The 19,429-nt window shown below is 37.1% G+C and overlaps 2 protein-coding genes across 3 annotated transcripts in view; both read right to left on the bottom strand.

Moving 5' to 3' along the window:
- Nucleotides 1-12,341, bottom strand: part of rftn1a (raftlin, lipid raft linker 1a) — a 28,074-nt gene extending 15,733 nt beyond the window's left edge. The window contains exons 1-2 of the mRNA XM_077195456.1: nucleotides 12,129-12,341; nucleotides 5,825-5,968 (exon numbers count right to left, since the gene is read on the bottom strand). Of these exons, the coding sequence (XP_077051571.1) occupies nucleotides 5,825-5,966 (142 nt within the window). The 5' untranslated portion in view covers nucleotides 5,967-5,968; nucleotides 12,129-12,341. The remainder of the gene's footprint in view (nucleotides 1-5,824; nucleotides 5,969-12,128) is intronic.
- Nucleotides 12,342-14,722: 2,381 nt separating this feature from the next.
- dazl (deleted in azoospermia-like) overlaps nucleotides 14,723-19,429 on the bottom strand; it is a 72,546-nt gene continuing 67,839 nt past the window's right edge. For both annotated transcript variants that reach the window (XM_077195478.1, XM_077195479.1), the window contains exons 7-10: nucleotides 17,399-17,479; nucleotides 17,205-17,255; nucleotides 16,014-16,088; nucleotides 14,723-15,930 (exon numbers count right to left, since the gene is read on the bottom strand). In XM_077195478.1, coding sequence (XP_077051593.1) covers nucleotides 16,044-16,088; nucleotides 17,205-17,255; nucleotides 17,399-17,479 — 177 coding nt within the window. In that variant the 3' untranslated portion in view covers nucleotides 14,723-15,930; nucleotides 16,014-16,043. The remainder of the gene's footprint in view (nucleotides 15,931-16,013; nucleotides 16,089-17,204; nucleotides 17,256-17,398; nucleotides 17,480-19,429) is intronic.

Raw genomic sequence — 19,429 nt, 5'->3', positions numbered from 1 at the left:
GACGTTTGAAAAAAAATAAAACCCATGAAATTATATTCATATGACATGCTGAAATATATGCCAATGTACCTGGGATGAAGACATTTCACACGCAACCCTGTCAGTCTGCCCAAGAAGTGAGAACTCAAGATGGTATCGGCTTGTCAACAAATGTACGTGTATCCCCTGGTGTAAACATCACAGGTTTTACGACAGTAGTAGAAGACAATACTGTTTCCCAACTGTAGGGGGACCCCGAGAGCAAAAACCGCAAAAACGACATAGTGTTGCTTTAACCTATGCCACTCCTACGCTGCACATCACTATGGTGCATTCACACGGTGAGTCTGCGTTAATGCTTCTCATTTACTTTCAAAGGGTGACGTCATGCGTTGCCGAACTGAATTCTTTACTGTGTTGAATTCACGGTACGGATCCACTTTTGCGACACGACTGAAGCGTGGTCTTGCGACGCCTCCCCTCATTTGTACGTTGATGGGCGTTCCTCAAGTTTACCGCTATGGGCGTGGTTTTGAGCCAGTGGGGAATGCTGTGAACGTCTAAAACAGGGGTGTCCAAACTCGGTCCTGGAGGGCCACTGTCCTGCAGAGTTTAGCTCCAACCCCAATTAAACACACCTGAAACAGCTAATCAAGGTCTTGATTAGCCGTTGAAGGTCATTAGGCATGCTAAAAACTTACAAGCAGGTGTGTTGAGGGAAGTTGGAACTAAACTCTGCAGGACAGTGGCCCTCCAGGACTGAGTTTGGACACCCCTGGTCTAGAACAAAGGACCCGCGAGAGACTTTCTCCAGTCTCCACGTGCTCTACTTCTATTGGATAGACGCGTCGCGTTTAACGGATTCATTTGCATAAAGATGGGCATTAGCCAGCTTTTTTGACGCGCAAAATTTTTCCAAATGCAGCGATGCTCTGCGGGCGCGTTAAAGTTGCTTGACGTCACCCACAGAAATAAAGTGGAGTGTGGCGTGACAGAAGTGTCGCACGCACAAGTGGATCCGTACCGTGACGACTGAAGCGTGTTGTCGCAACGCCTCCCCATTTGTAAGTTGATGGATGTTCCTCAAGTTTACCGCTATGGGCGTGGTTTTAAACCAGCGCGGAATGCTGTGAACGTCTAGAACAAAGGACCCGCGAGAGACTTCCCCCAGTCTCCATGTGTTCTACTTCTATAGGATAGTCGCGTCACGTTCAACGGATTCATTTGCATAAAGATGGGCATCAGCCAGCTTTTTGACGTGCAGTATTTTTTCAAATGCAGCGCCGTCTTACTTTTGCTTTGCCGGAACGTTAAAGACGCTTGACGTCGCCGATAGGAATAAAGTAGAGTGCGGCCGAACAGAAGTGTCGCACGGACAAGTGGATCCGTACCGTTTTTTTGTTCATTTTGAACAAAAAAGTTAGGTACACGGTGGACCTTTAACTGCAAAATATCAGTTTTAATTTCTACTTACACTTTTTATTTATTTCTTACTTTTTTCACTGTACAAGTATTCATTTACCAGACATTTATTCCTAAATAAAGAATAATGTTAATTGTTAGCACATGATACCAAATGCAATAAAATTGTCCAACAATATTGTACAGTCTTACCATGGAAAATAATTGATTTTACTTTTATTGTAATTATACTAAGCTCAGGTATTTTCTATGCCCTACATTCACAAATAGGATTTTTTTTTTGTTCCTTAATGCATTACTTAGTTTGTTTATTAGCATGTTTTCTTCATGGGGACCTTTGACTGGTGCCCACAAGGTACCTGTAGGTAAATTCAGGTTTTAGTATTGTTGAGGGGTCCTTGACCCCCATCCATACACAATTATACATACGGTCACATCCTTGTAATTATGCTCAGTAATGGCCCATATACTCCTATGCTTTTAAGTCATTAAGATGAACTGGTCTGTTCTTTTGCTTCAATCTGTGTCTTATATTCTCTCATCCTGTCTCATATCCACTTTCTCTGAATTCAGCAGGAACCATTATTGCTTCTCTCGAAGCACACTAACAAAAGCAGCATTAGTATATTTAGAAACATAAGCCCTCAAAGAATATACACAGTTTGGTTGCTCTCTTGCTCTATTACTCTCTCTCTCTCCCTCTCCCTCCCCCCCCCCCCCTCTCTCTCTCACTCTCACTCTCATCTAATTTCACACCTTTTTCTCTTCCCAGTTTGAAGCTTTACACTTTATCATCTGAAGGTGTGTTTTATGCATTTGTGTATGCATATCAATATGTTGCTTTGAATTTTGAAAAACAGCAATCATTTTTATATTGCATGTCACTCTGTATATTAATCCTCTGATGCATGAATTATTAAGTCATTTAACATTTTTACCTTGATTTTTTTTACTTTTCTAATTTTGGTTTTCCGTTATCCATCTAATATTTATATTGATGAGTTTGTAGTTTTAGTTTTACAGTAGTTAACAACAACAAAAACACTGTTCCCAATATCTTTCCCACAAAATGGTGTCATATGAGTTTCATATAGGTCTACTGCAATCGTAAATAATAAATATTCCAGAAATTCATCATCACTTCCATCAACCACAACCACTAAGGCCCATTCACACCAATTCACACCATAACGTTCTGTTTATTATAAGGGTGCCCTGCGGTTATGTCATCTGTTGCTATGTCATCCAAGTGCAGCATAAATTTATTCAAAAACACCAACAAAGATAATCCAAACATGGAGCAGGAACAAAATCCAAACAAGGAACGGGAACAAGAATCAGACAGGGAGTGAGAAAGCAACAGCTTTACAGACAAGCAAAGACAATGACCAACAACAGACTACTGAAACACAGGGGTATATCAAGGGGCAACTGAGGAATAGGTGAGGGCAATGAATTACTATGGCTACAAAAGGGTAACTATGGCAACAAACAAGGCAAAAATGGAAACAAAAGCAAACAGGAGTTGTAAGTAGTGTGTAATGTTGCTGTTTGAGCATAAACAACATCTGCAAAGTTAAAACGCTCAAAGTTCAAAGCAAAAGGAGATATTTTATTTTACAGAAATCGCTTTTTAAGGACTACAACAAACGGCTGGTAGGGACTACAATGAGCTTCTTCACGGGATAGTGACATCACTAACCCTAAAATTTACATAAACCCTGCCCCAGGGAACGTGATTTATAGATTATCTTGACTAACACTATTATCTTGAACACACTATTCATACTTAAAAACGTCATATAATAGTGATTGAGTAGGCCTACACGAATTGGGACGCACCTAGGAACAAAGCACATGAAGTGCAACACTGGAACAATAGGAACAAAGAATTCAATTCAACAAAAAAAGGGGAAAAAAGGAGTAAGAGAAGTCCACTGAAGGTGAGTTGAATTGAACCCATGTGCAGTTTATTCCAAAATCAAATGTGAACCCCCTAACATATAACAGGAAAATTCCATTAATTTATGTATGAACAAGAATACCACCTACTAAAGGGACTTTTCAATAGATACATTCTGCCTCCAAATTCACCTACTTATACTGTACCCTAAAAGTATGTACTGTTTTTGAGAAAAAAAAGTACATACTTTTGACTGTGTAGCAGAAGAGTAGGCAAGCTTTGGGACATACTACGTCATAATTACGTCTTTAATGGGCCACTCTGTCGCTTAATTACGTGCATCCTGTCACAGTTTAAACTGCCCTGTCAATCATCTTGTCAGTTAAAATTATCCACATTCAGTTTAATTTAATTTCCTACCGTTTCGGAGTGAAATATAGTAGCACATTGATCTGCCAGTCGTGGATCTTTCATGTGGAGAAATCTCCTCATGGGTTTGCAATTTGCATAATGATGCATTTAAAAGTTAATGACCAAACGTATCATTAGAAAAGTTCACAATGCTGTTGCAGATGAAATATTCTGTGGATAACATAGAATAAATACATTTAGTCAGGTTAGATACTAAGAGTGTAACGATACCCTCATGTCATGATTCGATACTGTAAGACTGGAAAAACTGTAAGGACTTTAAGAGAGGGCCACTCTCTGAGAAAACAAAGGACATTGACATTTGAACTCCCCCTCATGCACTATTGAGACGAAGGTCTCACCTCCCTCATCCTAATCTACATTTCTCTCCCCCATTCTTCATCCTGGCAGAGGTCTCCCAAACTCACACAAGAATCTAAATGGTTTAATGTGAATGATTATCATCAAGGTTTACACATGTTTGGTATTATTTGAAATGTCTTGGTGCGACTGGTACAAATGTCTCATTCCCAAAGAAGTAAACCAAAAGGTAATAAGGTTTTTAAGAGTTTAGGAATAACTGGCACACAAAGGAATGTGGTCTCTAGGCACTCCCAAAGGTGTAAATTCATGAATGCTAATTTCCACTATTCTTAGCAGATGGTCAACTTCTACCCCCAGTAATGGTGGGGGAATACAGTAAATTTCCACTAAACTCAAGTTTTACATATCAAATAAGGTCTGGCTATATAAGGAAAATGCAACGAGAGCTCAGGGCTGTTTTTCTGTATTCAGATTAGCCCGTGTGGTTGAGGGTCTCGCGACTCTCAGCTCACGTAGCCATACAGTGTCGGGTAAAGGATTTTCCTCTTTGTTCTAGAACATTTGATGGTTTGTATTGATTATCTTTCAATTGATTATGGAATTGTAATAATACATTTACCTGACATAATAAATTGTTATATTTGATTATTCTAACAGACTTTGACTTTATTTTCATTGGAGTTAAAAGGAATAGTCAAACATTAACGTATATTTAATGATGCACAGATATCATTGAAAAACCTTTTCATTTTATGGAGTCAGATGAAACGAGTTAATACATAAGATAAAATGTATTGCATTTAACCAAAAATACTTTGCCGCGAGAAAAGACAGTAACACGCAAAGACCTTCACCTCTAATCGAGTACCGCCATTGGATCGAGTTAGACGGCCTTACAATACATATCACGATATAATATCATTGTGATACTCCCAGCCATATGATAAAAGGTTAACAAAAATGTACTGTTAATTAAAGTGCTAAATTTGGTATTACATTGGGGTGGAAATGAATAGGCTTGGACTTGGTGCTGGTAACCCAATACACAGGACAATAGAGACACCAGAAAAAAAATATTCATGATTCTGAAGCTGAAAATACAGAATTATTTTAGGCGAATATGCCTACACTCCATTATAGACTATAATATTATAGACTAAATATATAGACTAGACATATTTAAAATAATGTAGGCCACTTTTTACTGGTAACATAAGACATTTAGCATTATCAGGACCCACAAATATTACCCCATTGCATTATTATACATATTCAACATTACATTAGTTTAATGTAGTACTGACACTAAAACTCTGAAAACTAAAAAAAATTCTCACAGCCAGTTTTATTTTGGGTGAACTATCCACGATACATATAGTCACTATCCAAGATACATTGTTGCATTTTGTATTGCGATATATTGTGGCACCCTATTAGAAACTGATAATTAATCACTCAAACCCCTTTATCTAAACCCTCTCTACTTAACCGTCAGACGTACACATCTGCCATGTTTGTAGTTTTTTTCCCATCTGTGTTTGTAGTCGAATCCTCATCCAATGCACCCATGTGTTGTGGGTTAATTAGCCCTATACGTGTCCACGGATCTGCACTCCGGACTCTAACCAGAATAAGTAGACCATCTGGGAATCTTTGGAATACTCATTTCAACATACTTCGATTTGGGACACACAAATTCTCATTTCGAATACTATTTAGGACGGATAGTATGCAAATTGGGAAACAGTGATAGTGTTTGTAGCTGCAGGAAATGGGCATGTGTACCTTCCTTTCCTAACAGGAAGTCCAGGAAGTGGTATGTGTAGGCCACTCCTGAGTGGGTCTCCACTTGTGCTCTTCTGAGGGTGGAGAAAATCTTTCCTGGAACTTCATCTGACCCTCGGGGTTTCGGCAACTTACAGCCCATGTCTGCGCACTTGGAGAAAAACAAAGACAGAGAGAGAAAATGAGATGGATGAATATGGATAATTTGTCTGAAATATTCATGTATTCATAACTACTTTATTGATTTAACTGATTGCCTTGGCAGCAGTCCCTAATTGTCATGCTATTTAAGTCAGATTGACACTGAAATAGGAACTGAGCATGTGCAAAACATGGGAGAGGGCATATCAGCATGTCTTTAAACATAATCACAAACATTCAGATACACGCACGCGTGCACAAGCAAAGATTTGTCAAACGGTAACATAACATGAAATCTAATTGGAAAGCTAATCAACCTTCAAGCATCAACCTTTAACTTAAACACGCGTTCGCTGTATCAAGCACAATGCCCCCTTCAAAACGCACACACTGTCTCCTTGGCTACTAGAAGCAGCTATCAGATAACGCTTCATATTTGATCTGGACTACACAACCAATCAAACAGTGGAATGTGTGGCCGATGAATTAGCGTGTGACTAATGCTAATAAGTGTCACATCTAGAACTCGCTAACTTGATATGACAGCAAAGGCACGCCACGTGGGCCCTGGCCTCCATCGCTAACACACACCATCAGGTACGGGTAGTTAGCTGCCAGCATTTCCATGTCAGCGTTTGATGAGCCAGAACAGGTGAAACCGAGAGGAACCGGACAAGCCCAGTGCCCGTGACAACAAGCATTAACTGCGCAATGATGATGGGATGGGGAGCAATGGATGGATGGTTTTGTGGATCAGCAACGGAGTGATCATTTGAGTGGCCCCGGATAGACACTTAAAAATAGTACTGTGCTTTACAGATATCAGAGGTATCTGATAGGTATCTGTAAGAATATGATGGCATTACCATTGTAATAATGTCCAAAAGACTTATTATGGTACTATGTCCAAATACTATGGCAATAGAAATGAGATAATAATGACACAACAATAAGTGTAAACACAAATATACAGCATAAATGAATGACATGTGAGTGTAAGTTGTGTAAGTCTTATGTTCACCAAGGCAGCATTTATTTGATCGAAAACAGTAATACTGTGGAATATTCTCACTATACTGATCTGGTGCTCAAGAAACATTCCTTATTAATGTGGAAAACAGTTTTGCTGCTTAATATTATCGTTGAAGACCTGAACTTTGGTGAATAGAAAGCTCAAAAGAACAGCATTGATTTGAAATAGAAATCTTTTGTAACATAAATGCTACCGTCACGTTTGATAAATTGAATGCGTCATTGCGGAATAAAAGTTTAAAGTATTAAGTTCTTAAATATAATAAATAAATAACCAAATACTAAGAAAAATTTAGATTTTTAGTTGTTTGAACATTTTAATGCTAATATTGTTTTATGTTAAGTCATCTTTAGGCCCCCTTAAGTTTTTTGAGGACCCTTGGTGGGTCCCGGCTATGTTACCAAAATAGTACATGGGAGGTTCCAAGTTGCGAAAACAGCACTGACTTCCAGAAATCAATGAAAAACATTATAAGGTGGAAAACGTAAGCTGGTATTCTCTGCTCTGATGTAGAGCTTTATATTTACAGAGCATCTCTAAGTGGTTCTTTGTAATTTTTAGGAGCTCTCTCACTTTGAATTTCTTTTGTTCTTTTAGAATTGATTTTTTGATCGCCTCAGGTGTGATTGTGGCTGGTTATCTGCTTAAGTCAAATACTTCTGTAATCTGTTTAATCTCTGTTTTATCTCTTTTATTCCACAAAATGGTGGACTACAGACTTCAAGTGAACAACTGAAATGATTTGAAACAATAAGCTACTTTCAATATTAGTCATTCAGAAAAAAAATGAATGAGTAATTTATATTTAAACAGAGAACATACACAGGAAGGTGCTAACATAATGGTCGTTATCTCAAACATTATAGGTTTAAATTGCAAGTAGGAGTGAATCACAAAGATTTACTGAGACAATTTGCTTTTATTATGAATCCGACAGCTGGAATATAAATGACTAATTCATGGGAGATACACGGACCTTCACACCTGTGCTGAGTGAAGTTAATACTGGCAGTCAAGCATCCGGTTCCACTCATTTCCCTTCACTAGCCTGACAATCACATCATTACTGATGCTAATCGCTCGGCAACAGACCGACAGATCATCCGTTTGCTCACAGTTACTGAGACAACATTTGGAGAGCTATTAGAGCAGAAAAAGAAACCACAGATTCTTAATCTCAGCTGAATTTCCAATACCATCAAGGGACCATGCAAACGCAAGCTTTGACATAAACACAAATGCTGCTATGAGCACATAAGCCTCAGTGAGGGGATAGTTGCTCCCTCATCGAGCACAAAAATGACAGCACAGCAATGTGAGCATGATACTTAGCCCTTTCCATTTGGGATATATCGGTACCATTATATGGAAGCTTGTTTCTGGCATGGAATAATAATTAAAACGGCAATTATGACGTTTTATCTCTCCCTTTTTTTCTTGCAATTTCGAGTTTATATCTCGCAGTTCGAACTTTGTAACTCACAATTTCGAGATTGTATTTTGCAATTCTGACGTTCTTGAATTGTAAGATAAAAAGTTGCAAGTACGTTTTTAATTGCGAGTTCATGTCTCACAAATCTGACTATTTCTTATAATCGGTAGTTTATATAAAAATTCTGAGAAATAAAGTCAGAATTGCAAAATATAAACTCACAATTCTGATTTTTTCACAATTTGAACAGATGGGTGCAAATGCATTTGCTATTTAAACAACGTGGCGCAGGACGTGGCGCAGGAAAATTATAACTTCGTCGGGCTGACACTAGCAAAAAACACTTGCGTCGCGCCTGGCGCCCCATTACACTGGGTATATGATAGGGCCCTTCATCTCACAATTCAGAGGAAATAAAGAGCAAACGAAAACTCGAAAACACGAAAAAAATATAAGAGTCATGATCATCATGATATGATGATTCCTAAATTAACTCAAGCATTTCTCATCAAATTCTTCCAGGACCAAACGATGTGAGATATGCTATTACTTTATAATCTTACTGTGTGTTAACAATTGGTTCTATTTTTATTTCCAAGGATTTATAGGAGAAACATCTGAGACAAAAATTATAAGTCCATTATTGGGTTTTTAATATATTTAGATATTAGTTTGTTATATTCAATACATTACATTAAATTATATATTAGTCTTAAATACATTAAATGCACATTATGTTCAATGTTCATATAAAGGATATGAGAACACAACCAGACTTGGTGATTCTCTTCAGCTCAAAGGTGAATACACAGTTTCATACTCTACATCACAACCACACAGCACACTTCCCACACTACACAGTTCCTGCACAACACACACGAAGATATTCACACACACAATAATCTCTCACTGTGATAAGCGTGAGCAGAGGAGCGGAAGAAAAAAGGGAAGAAGAAAGATGGAGAGCTAAATTTAGGCAAGATGATAGGGAAGGATAATAAGTTGAGAGCACACATCGAATTGTGGTGGTCGTGGACGTGGTGGTGGTGGTGGTGGGGGGGGGGGGCTCTGGTAACCAACGGAGACGGGAGATTGTCAATATGATGCAATAAAGAAAAGCCTGATTTACTCACCTAATGTCTTGCTCTAACAAAGGATATTAATACAATCCTGTATATCTGAACCTTAGAGTATAATAAAATAGTGTAAAAACTATGTGAAAATAACAGAAATTTTACTATCTTATCACATTAATGCGATATGTCAACAGAAAAAAAGTAACATGGTATGACATGGAATCTTGTTTTTTGTACATATCAAGATAGTAATTTATTAAAATACTATGGTAATAATTAAGTGCCATGGTGTATGCAGTGGTGTCCAAAAGCCTGAGACCACATTGAAAACTGGGATTCCAAATATAATTAAAACCTGTAAAAAACATTTTTAGAATTTTTTATCATAAAAAAAAGAAATGTTATGACCTGAAATGACTACAAATATTTAGGACTCAAAAAAAAATTGTAATGAAAAATATTGTATTGAAAATATAGGCATTTTCCCTAGTGGTCTCAGACTCACTGTAGCAAAGTACCACATATTACCATTTGATACATCACTGTACCATAAACTTTTTTTTAAGAAACTGACTTATTCTGTATTCGGTTGTGACAGTAAAAGCTGGGGTCTTTGTACTCATGCAATCATCAGGGAGTAATGTATGTATGAGAGAAAGTTTGTGTGCGAGATGTTTGTAGGACTTTGTAGGTTGCTATCGCAGGAGCAGGCTGGCATGGCTGAATATGAAAGTTGATGATAGCACATTCCCCTCACATGTCAAAGGTTCGTAATCATCTCTTACTTCATTCCTCTCGCTTCCAATCTCTCACCCTTGCTATATTTCTCTCTCTCTCTCTCTCTCTCTCTCTCTCTCAGAGTTTGACTGCTTAGGCTGTCACTATCAGCCTCGAAGCCCCACTGTGAGTGTGTATGTGTGTGAGAAATACTAACTGAAGGTCATCTTCTTCTGGCAGTCATCTCACTTGATACCATCATGTGTGAATGAAAAATATGTGCCTGTTCTGAGCAGGGTTTTTTTTCACTTATACTCGACGGTGAATCTGAATTCTCACATATTCATGCTTACATATTCTTAGTACACACAATACAAGTAGATATTTTAGTATAAAGCACCAATGAATGTGCATTTCATAATATTTCATTAAGAAATATTAACATTGGTGAAGCACTATTTAATAAATTCCTGCCGTGTGTAGCACCTGCAGCTCTGCATATACTAATATTAGGAAAGATCCAGAAGTTTAATTTAGATAATTTCAGTCTGATGTTGAGTGGCACATTTTAATACAGATTGTATTGTGAACTCAATATACTCTTTCTAAAAGGCTATTAAAGTATAGGGGCAGAGGAAAACTACTGTATATTGCAGCAGCAATTTTCTTTTCACATGCAAAGACACCATTTAAATTAAAGTCTTAAAGACAAAGGAGCGAAAAAGTCCACAACAGTTAAATAAATATTTTTCCTCCGTGGTCTATTTACAATAAAAATGTTAGTCATATCACAGAAAACTGTCCATTTTATTGTAAAGATCATAGGGAAAATTGTCACAATAAACTAAATTCTGACTGTTATATGAGCAAAGAATCTGACTAACGCTATAAGTAGACCACATTAAAAATGAAAATAAAATGTACAATATGACACTTTCAAAACTGCTTTAGGTTTTGTGACAAAAAGCCAAATACTACATATGTAATGTTAAATAGTAGGCTAATTATATGTAGAATTATTAGGGGTGTAACGATATTCGAACCGAAGAACCGCGATACAGAACCCACGATTCGAATCGCGATATTCTCCCGGCGTACCGAAAACGCCCGCCCCGCCCCCTGCTACCCCGGCCCCGCCCAGCTCATTGGACCTGGAATGTGTACACAACTAATTCAGTTTTGTAGCCTAACCACCATTAACACCAAATAGCAAGCTCCGTGTTTTGTTACTTTCGATAAGAAGAAAGGTGTAATCTTCAAATTCTGACTATTTGATCACAAAAATCAAACAATAAAGGCCGTTTTGGCGCTCTTTGATTTGGCGTGACAGATCACTGTACTAGCTCCCCATTTCAAGTGGCAGCGCGGAGCGCGAGTAAACACGATCATCTCTTCCACAGATTTTTAATCCTTGAAAAACGTTTAATTGTAATTGAATTAATTTAAAGACAAAGACACAATTTTTTCATTAAACCACTGTTTACATTTTTTTTACCTTTCTAAACCGAACCGAAACGTAAAAACCGTGGGAAAACCGAACCGTCAGTTTTGTGTATCGTTACACCACTAAGAATTATACAAAACCATTCATGCAAATGTTTTTTTATAGTTTGACTTAAATGGAAGTGTGAAAGTCTTTGATATTGTTGCTGTTCTATTGCACATGCACACAGTATTCAAAATAGAAGTGAGCTTGAACTTTAAAGTGACTTACAAGCTCAAATAAAAGCATTGAAGTTTGCATCTATTACAAGTAGCCTATAGCGAGAGCATGGAAAGAAAGAAGAGAGGGATGAATCAGCAGAGAAGAAACCAGTGACGGGTTTAATAATAAAGTTAACAGTGTTAGATTAAGGTTCCGTGACAGAAAGAAACTACACACAATCATTAAAAGAGTGAACATACCTGCTGCTGTTCTTTGATAATGTCTCTCTCGATTTGTGTCTCCTCTGCCGTTTCTTTCTCCCTTAATTAGGCTTCTTTCGCTTCTATCCCGTTTCTTTTAGCTTTCTGTCGGTTTGTCAACTCTCATGCCGTCGCGAGAACTGGAAGCAGGTGATCAGATGAGCTGTTCATTTCTGCCGTGGCGACTCCTTCACTCAATACAGTGTGCTAACTAACGTCTCCTCCTCCCCTCCATGAGAATGAAAGGGGAATGATGCCCTCCACTGTTTCCAAATAGATCTCCTTTTGTCTCTCGTTTCACCTTCAACATCGTACACTCGGGGGGTCCCAGAAATATTTGAGTAATGGCGCTCTAATTCACACCAAAAGAGAGAGAAAAAATTGATTCTAAAGTTCAATGTTATCCAAGGAATCTCTGGATCTGCTTCCTCATTCATAAATACAACCATAAAGACTCAAATTAAAATGGCTGTACAGCGCCACTAATAATCCACTTTGAGTTTCTCTTTAGTTTATATATATTTCGTTGTATGGCATAATGTACAATCCTAATAAAACAATACATTTTTCAATTTATCATATTGCAGAATCCTACAGTGCATGCAGATTAATGTTCAGACAATGATCATTAGGCCTACATTGCTCATGATTCAGACAGTCCATGACAGAATTAAACTTATTCTACAACCAGAAACGTGAGTTTATTTTAGTTGAAGAGTATTAAAGGGAGTGCGTCAATGATCCAGAACTTGCCAGGTCGAAGTCCAAGATGAAGCTGTGGATGTTTTTTTTTGTTATATATTGTTAATATATATATATATATTACAATTACAAACCTGCGCACATATATTCAAACGCACATGCATATAGAATCAATTCTTAATGCGCATTTGAACGCCATCAGCGTCTATCACAGGTTCGCGTTTAAAGTCTGTTTAACGGACGGTGTCGTCTTAGCGGCCCCTAATTTAATAACAAATTATCATTTAGACGGAAGTGAATAAATCAAAACTAACTTTAGCTGGAAAAAACATTTTTCAAGAACCACTATAAAACTAAACCATTCTCTGTTACCTTAAATTATACGTTTATCTCTGTAAAGCTGCTTTGAAACAATCTACATTGTTAAAAGCGCTATATAGAGGATGACTTGACGTGACTATATTTTAAAGCATATACATTGGTATAAGCAGCATTTAATTCATATCTAATTTAATAAGCAGTGACCAATTCATAATTTAAAGTCTGTCCAATATGAGACCAACACAGTAAAACACCTTCCACAGAATCACACATCAAGATTCTCCAAACATTTCATCTTTAAGCAGTGGCGTCATGCCCATTCAAAGTGAGGGGGCACGTGCCCCCTCAGATTTTTCCTCCCTGATAATTTTTTTTGTCACAACTTTATTCCTATTATGCTCCATAATTACCAGAGCCTATAAAGACTCAAATGTATTCTCAGGGATGTGATTTTTCCGGATTAATTGGATTAAAATACATGAATTGGTTATGTCTAAACTGAAAGCAAACCGAGAAAATTGAGAGAAATCTGCTTGTCAAATGCGTGTATATTAGACGCGTCGCGTACAGGTCTTAAAGAGACAGTAGCCCTAATAATAAACATGCAGCCGCTTTTCCTTAAAGGGATAGTAATAAAAATTAAATTCCAAAAATAAAAATTCTGTCATTATTTATTCACTGTAATGTTGTTCCAAACCTATATTAATTTATTTCTTGTGCTGAACACAAAAGAAGATATTTTGAAGAATGTGAGTAACCAGACAGTTGCTGGTCCCAATTGACTTCCATAGCGAAAAATATACTATGGAAATCACTGGGGTACATCAACTGTTTGGTTACCCACATTCTTCCAAATAACTTCAACAGAAGAAAGAAACTTATTCAGGTTTAAAACAACTTGAGAGAGTAAATGATGACAATTAAAGTTTTTGGGAGAACTATCTATTTAATGTTAATAAAACAACAAAATCGGTATATTTTGCTGCTTTTTTGTCCTTAGCCAATCACATGCCTGATTCTTCTGTATGTGTAATAAATCGGTCAGCATCAGCCCGCCCCTTTTTCCTAATATGGTGTCTGTGTATATCAAATCAGCGCTCTAGAATCTTTGCTGTGTATGTTCAAACAACTCACTCGTCTTGCACGTTGAGCTGGCAATGTTTTACAGATGGTCTTGAAGTGGTAAGTGGGCAAAGCAACAAATCGGCTTTGAATTAATTAATCGGATGATATTAAAAGGTAGTGGGATTATTTGTGGTTGACCTGGAAATTTGAACTTGATCAAAAAGTTATGGATTGGATATTAGCTGCGAATTCAGAGCATTAACTTCAGTTGTGTTAGTGTAACGTTATCGATAGCTAGCCTAGTCTAACCTTCAGAAAACAATTACCTCAGATTGTGCCCCCCCAGAATTTTGGCTTGCATGACGCCCCTGTCTTTAAGTCATTATAAAATAATGATTCAGTAACAGCAAACTACCATAGTTTAGAAATCCTTTTTTTTGCATCATTTTACAAATCTGGTAACTATTGCAGAAAAAAAAGCGACTTTAATAAACATGAGGCAAAAATAAGTTAATTCAATTGTTTTTTTTTTATTAATAACAAAAACAGCAAAACCATACAATGCCAACATCAAAATCCAAAACGTATATACATGGCAAACCCAGAGTACAATGATTAGAAGCAGCTCTCAGACTATAGCACAATAGAAACCACAACTCCCATGAGGCCATGGGAACTGAGGAAATAAAACTCTGAAATGCCAATACAAAACAGAGTTCGCTTTAAAAAAAGGTGATGAATCTGCTACAGCCATTAAATCAGCCCGCCATAAAAAACAAAAACAAGTGTTGTAACAATAGGTATAAAATGACAGTGTTTTGTGTTCAAAAATACCCATAACTCTTTGCAAACTTTAAAAAACAAAACTCAATTAACAAAGGGAACTGGTGCGAAAAAGTGCTGGAAAAATAGAAAAAAAGGCAGCATGACTGTTCACACAGTGATATCAATATTCCGTCATCGCTTTAATTTAAAACAAGTCAACCGTCCTGTGACCTGCTGTGACTTACAGGGCTGAGTATAAAATTTTATTGTAATTTCTGAATTAATGCAATGATTTTATGTACACCTTTTAACTGCACTACGAAAGAAACCAGCATCAAGGAAAAAAAATTAATGGATGTACAGTGATAACTACTGATGAATGAAAGTAGATTCGGGGAGTAAAAGAAAGGGAACGGGAGCTACTGTACCCTGGTGCTCAATAACCAAACAGAGAAAATCTGAACTTGTGCACTTAATGTGAAAACCCCAAAACAATTTTAACAGTGAACACTCACCAGGTTGAATCAGTAAACAAAAGAACATTGGTTTAAAATAACACAGAACATGTCAGAACAGCTACCTAAATGCATATGGTGCATCACCAACAGTGAGTCAAACTTTAAAATAAGCAAACATAAATAAAATATAAATATGTATTTGTGAGCTTAAAAGTGTCTTTAAAGTTAGTTGGCCATGAAGAAAAAAGAAACACAGACAATACAAATAAATGGGTGGAATAGGCTAAAGCGAACAAAGCTTGTCAAATGTTTCAGTGAGTGGATGTGAGGCCTTTGATATGATCATACTGTAATCTATGTTGTCCCCTCAAAATACACCTCCACATCACACCCAGGATGACCCTATCTGCAACTGTTTGAAAACACAGACAATGAAGTGCACTGCTTGATCTCCATTAAGTTGTTCTCCTCGGCTTCTATGGGAGTCTACCCTAAGGAAAACGAAAGTGACTCATTAAAAGTGACTCGAGAAAAACTAAGACCGTATCTTCATTTTAGATGCACAAAAACTTACCCCCCTCCCAAAAAAGGAGTTAAGGTTTAGCTACAGAAGGGTTAGCAAAGTCTGGACTCCACAATCCACATAGTTCTGAAAGACAAAGTCACACATTCACTCCTTATATTAATGAGCCTTTCAATGTTGGCCCTCTTTATTTCCCTGCAGCAGTTTTTATACCCAGTCAGCACTGCCATCTAAAGGATAACCACAGCACAACAATCAAATATAATCTTCATTAACTATTGGCCAGTGCAATGGTATTAATGTCTTAAGAAAATGCTTCTATAAATGCATGTAATTCGTTTTGAAGGTTTTAAGCTCATCACATTGCACTGCTTATCCTTTATCTACATTTAAAATGAAATAAAGTTCTCTTATTTAATACGGTTCAATTAATGAAAGTCAAGATTAAAAGAATTTACACAGATATTGTAGATTCACTAGATTCTCAAACGCAACCCAATTTTGATACTATGTTTTGATTTAGCATGCCAGCACTTATTGATTCACTGCACTGACAGCTTTTCAAGTATTATTAAAACACTAGAGGATGCAGTTTCAGACTAGCGTACACACAATCTTCTCAATTCAATTTACAGGGCAAACCAATGTGGCTAATATCTGTTCGGTTATATCCTAAGCAATTACATTACCGCATAAGTTCAAATTAAGTTTCATACGAGCTACAACAAATATTGGTGCACCTCCAAAATACAAGAAAAAAATTACTACACTATTACACATTTGATATGGATGAAATCTGTAAAATTAATAAATGAAAAAACGTTTTAGAATGGACCCAGAAAAGGTGAAATGAAGCTCCTCAATTGACCGCATACATTTTTTTATATGCATTTTAAGAAAATGCACCGGGCATTTCCATCCTGTGTTTTTTATGCGACATCCAAAAATATGCATTAAAATGGTAGATGGAAATAGCTAATGTTGAAAACTGTGGAGCAGCTTTATATTTGTGTGAAAACTGCTCCTTTTTTAAGGATTCTTTGATGAATAGAAAGTTTAAAATAACAGCAATTATTTGAAATCGAAATCTCTTGTAACATTAGTGTCTACTTTCACTTTTGATCAATTTGATTACAAATATTTATAGGAATGGGATTTTGAGATACAACTACAACAATCCAGTTCAACCTCTTATTCTCAATCCCTCATTTACCAGCCCCGCAAAATGGAAGTGGAGCTGACCTGGTTGACAAGCCTCGTCCTCTGCTCTCCACACCACTGTGGCAGGGGATACTAATAAATACACAAAAAAACTATTAAGAAAGTCGACTTTTTTTGTAACCTGGAAAAGATAGCATGTGTAAATAGTTTACATAAGATATCCATGTGTGCTTATCTGAGTGATGAAAGCAATGTGACCATATGTTTGCATGTACCTGGTAGGCATACGTGGTCTGTGCGTAGTTCATGGGCACCGGTGGGACCATAAATCCTGGAGGACTGGAGTAAGAATAAGGCTATAAAGAAAGAAAGACACAGGGAAAACAATTTAAATATTGTGCTTCCTAAAAATTTTGCACATTCCTAAGATTCCTAAAGGCCCAATCATACCAGGATAAGATAACTATAGACAACTATAACGATAACTAAATTAGTCCACTCCTACGCATAATATTGTGCCATTTATAAGCAAGGGTGGATTTCCTCAATATTTCAAAAGTCAATATTTTATGCATTTATCAGCTGGAAAAAATAGGTGTGAAAGTGATCAACAATATTGTTCCTCTGTGCCATTATCATTATAGCTGTGGTGTGAACTCTGCTATAGACCTTAGTCAGGTTAGACGCCATTTTGAACATAATGCGGTTGAAAAACGAGGCCGTGAGGGATATAACGCACTCAATAAATGTACGCACACAATTTTTTACAACTCCACTCAACTATATATATATATATATATATATATATATATAGCAATATTTTTTTTCAATAACAGTGATATGATTTTTAAACACATTTTCCATATTTGAATATACATAACAGCATTTGTCACGGACTAACGTTAGGCGTTAGGGCTGTAGCGATACACTAATCTCACGATACGATACACGATATTCAGCTCACGATACGATATATATAACTATATTCAGCCAACGATACGATTCGATATAATTCGATACACTTACATCATTTTCTGAAAGATTTAAAGGGGACAGAGTGATTTTGGTGACATCTTGTGAGTTTTCCATTTACTTGGATTGAATTATTTGAACTGAAAACTAAATACTTGATTTACACAATATATGTCTCTGACTGGACAAGTTTAAGTTATTCATTCAAGAGCTGTGAGTGATTTTCTCTGCCTTTTGTTGTTTGATTCACATTAATGGCTCAATCGTCAGCAGGTTTATTAGACGCTGCCCCTTTAAGACCGAGTGCAGATCTAATAGGTGACTGATGCATCATCATTTTCTCCTAACTATTTACGTCCATTTAAGACATACTGTTTAAGTGAATAAACTGTTTCAGGGAATCTCATAGCTGGTCATTTTTATATTATGTATATTTGATAGTTTAGATGCGCACATGAAGCCCAAAGTTAAATATCCTATACTTTTCTTGCCCGTTGCAGTCCATTTCGGTTCGCGCGTAGCCTTGTGAACAACTCTTGCGCAGATGTTTGTGTTTTTAATAGCTTTTTTAATGATTAAACGCGTCCGCAATTTAGCAACAGTAGAAACTGCATTTTACAACATTCACAGATCGTGCTGATTCTGAAGGTACGTTTGGGTTTTAGAAAGAAATGTCAGCGCATCTCTGTGAAGGGAAGTTGCTCTAGAGATAATTTAGTTAGTTTGGTTTCATCTCAAATATCTTCTTTTTATAATCTCTGAAAGCCGAATCGAAAATAAAATTAGAATCTTATACCAGATCTAAAGTGCAACCACGTTTGAATGTTTAGTTCTGTCCTCATCGTTAGTCACTAAGCAGGGCTGTGGTGTTGTGCGCGCTGTGGCTCCGCGTGAGAGATCGCTCTCTCTCTCTCTCTTCTGGACTGCGAATAGCAAAGTTGCATCACAGACAAATGGTTTAATATTATTGTATATAGAACTGGCTGGCGAGATAAACATGTTCAAGATTATGTCTTTATATCAATAAAAATAGTAGCCTACGTGTATTTTCTATTTTCTCCAGTAGCCTACCGACATCAGAACCGAAAACGTCCAAGCTTTAAAGCGAACGGGCGTAAACACGGGGTATTTGCATGGGACTTGTGTATCGATACTTGCGGCTTAAAAATCGATACTTTCTTCGGAAAAAAAATATCGATTTAGATCGCAGAATCGATAAAATTGCTCAGCCTTATTAGGCGTGCAGCCGTCAGAAAGAGCAGAACACAATCGGCTACTTTCGTGATGACGTACACCACAGACAGTATTACGCTGATCTCCAACACGGCATGTTT

This window comes from Siphateles boraxobius, unplaced genomic scaffold (genome assembly GCF_051911475.1).
Source record: "Siphateles boraxobius isolate OS27281-9 unplaced genomic scaffold, OSU_SipBor_1 33, whole genome shotgun sequence".
NCBI lineage: Eukaryota > Metazoa > Chordata > Actinopteri > Cypriniformes > Leuciscidae > Siphateles > Siphateles boraxobius.
The sequence above is the reverse complement of the archived record's forward strand: the minus strand, read 5'-3'. Positions and strand labels throughout refer to the sequence as shown.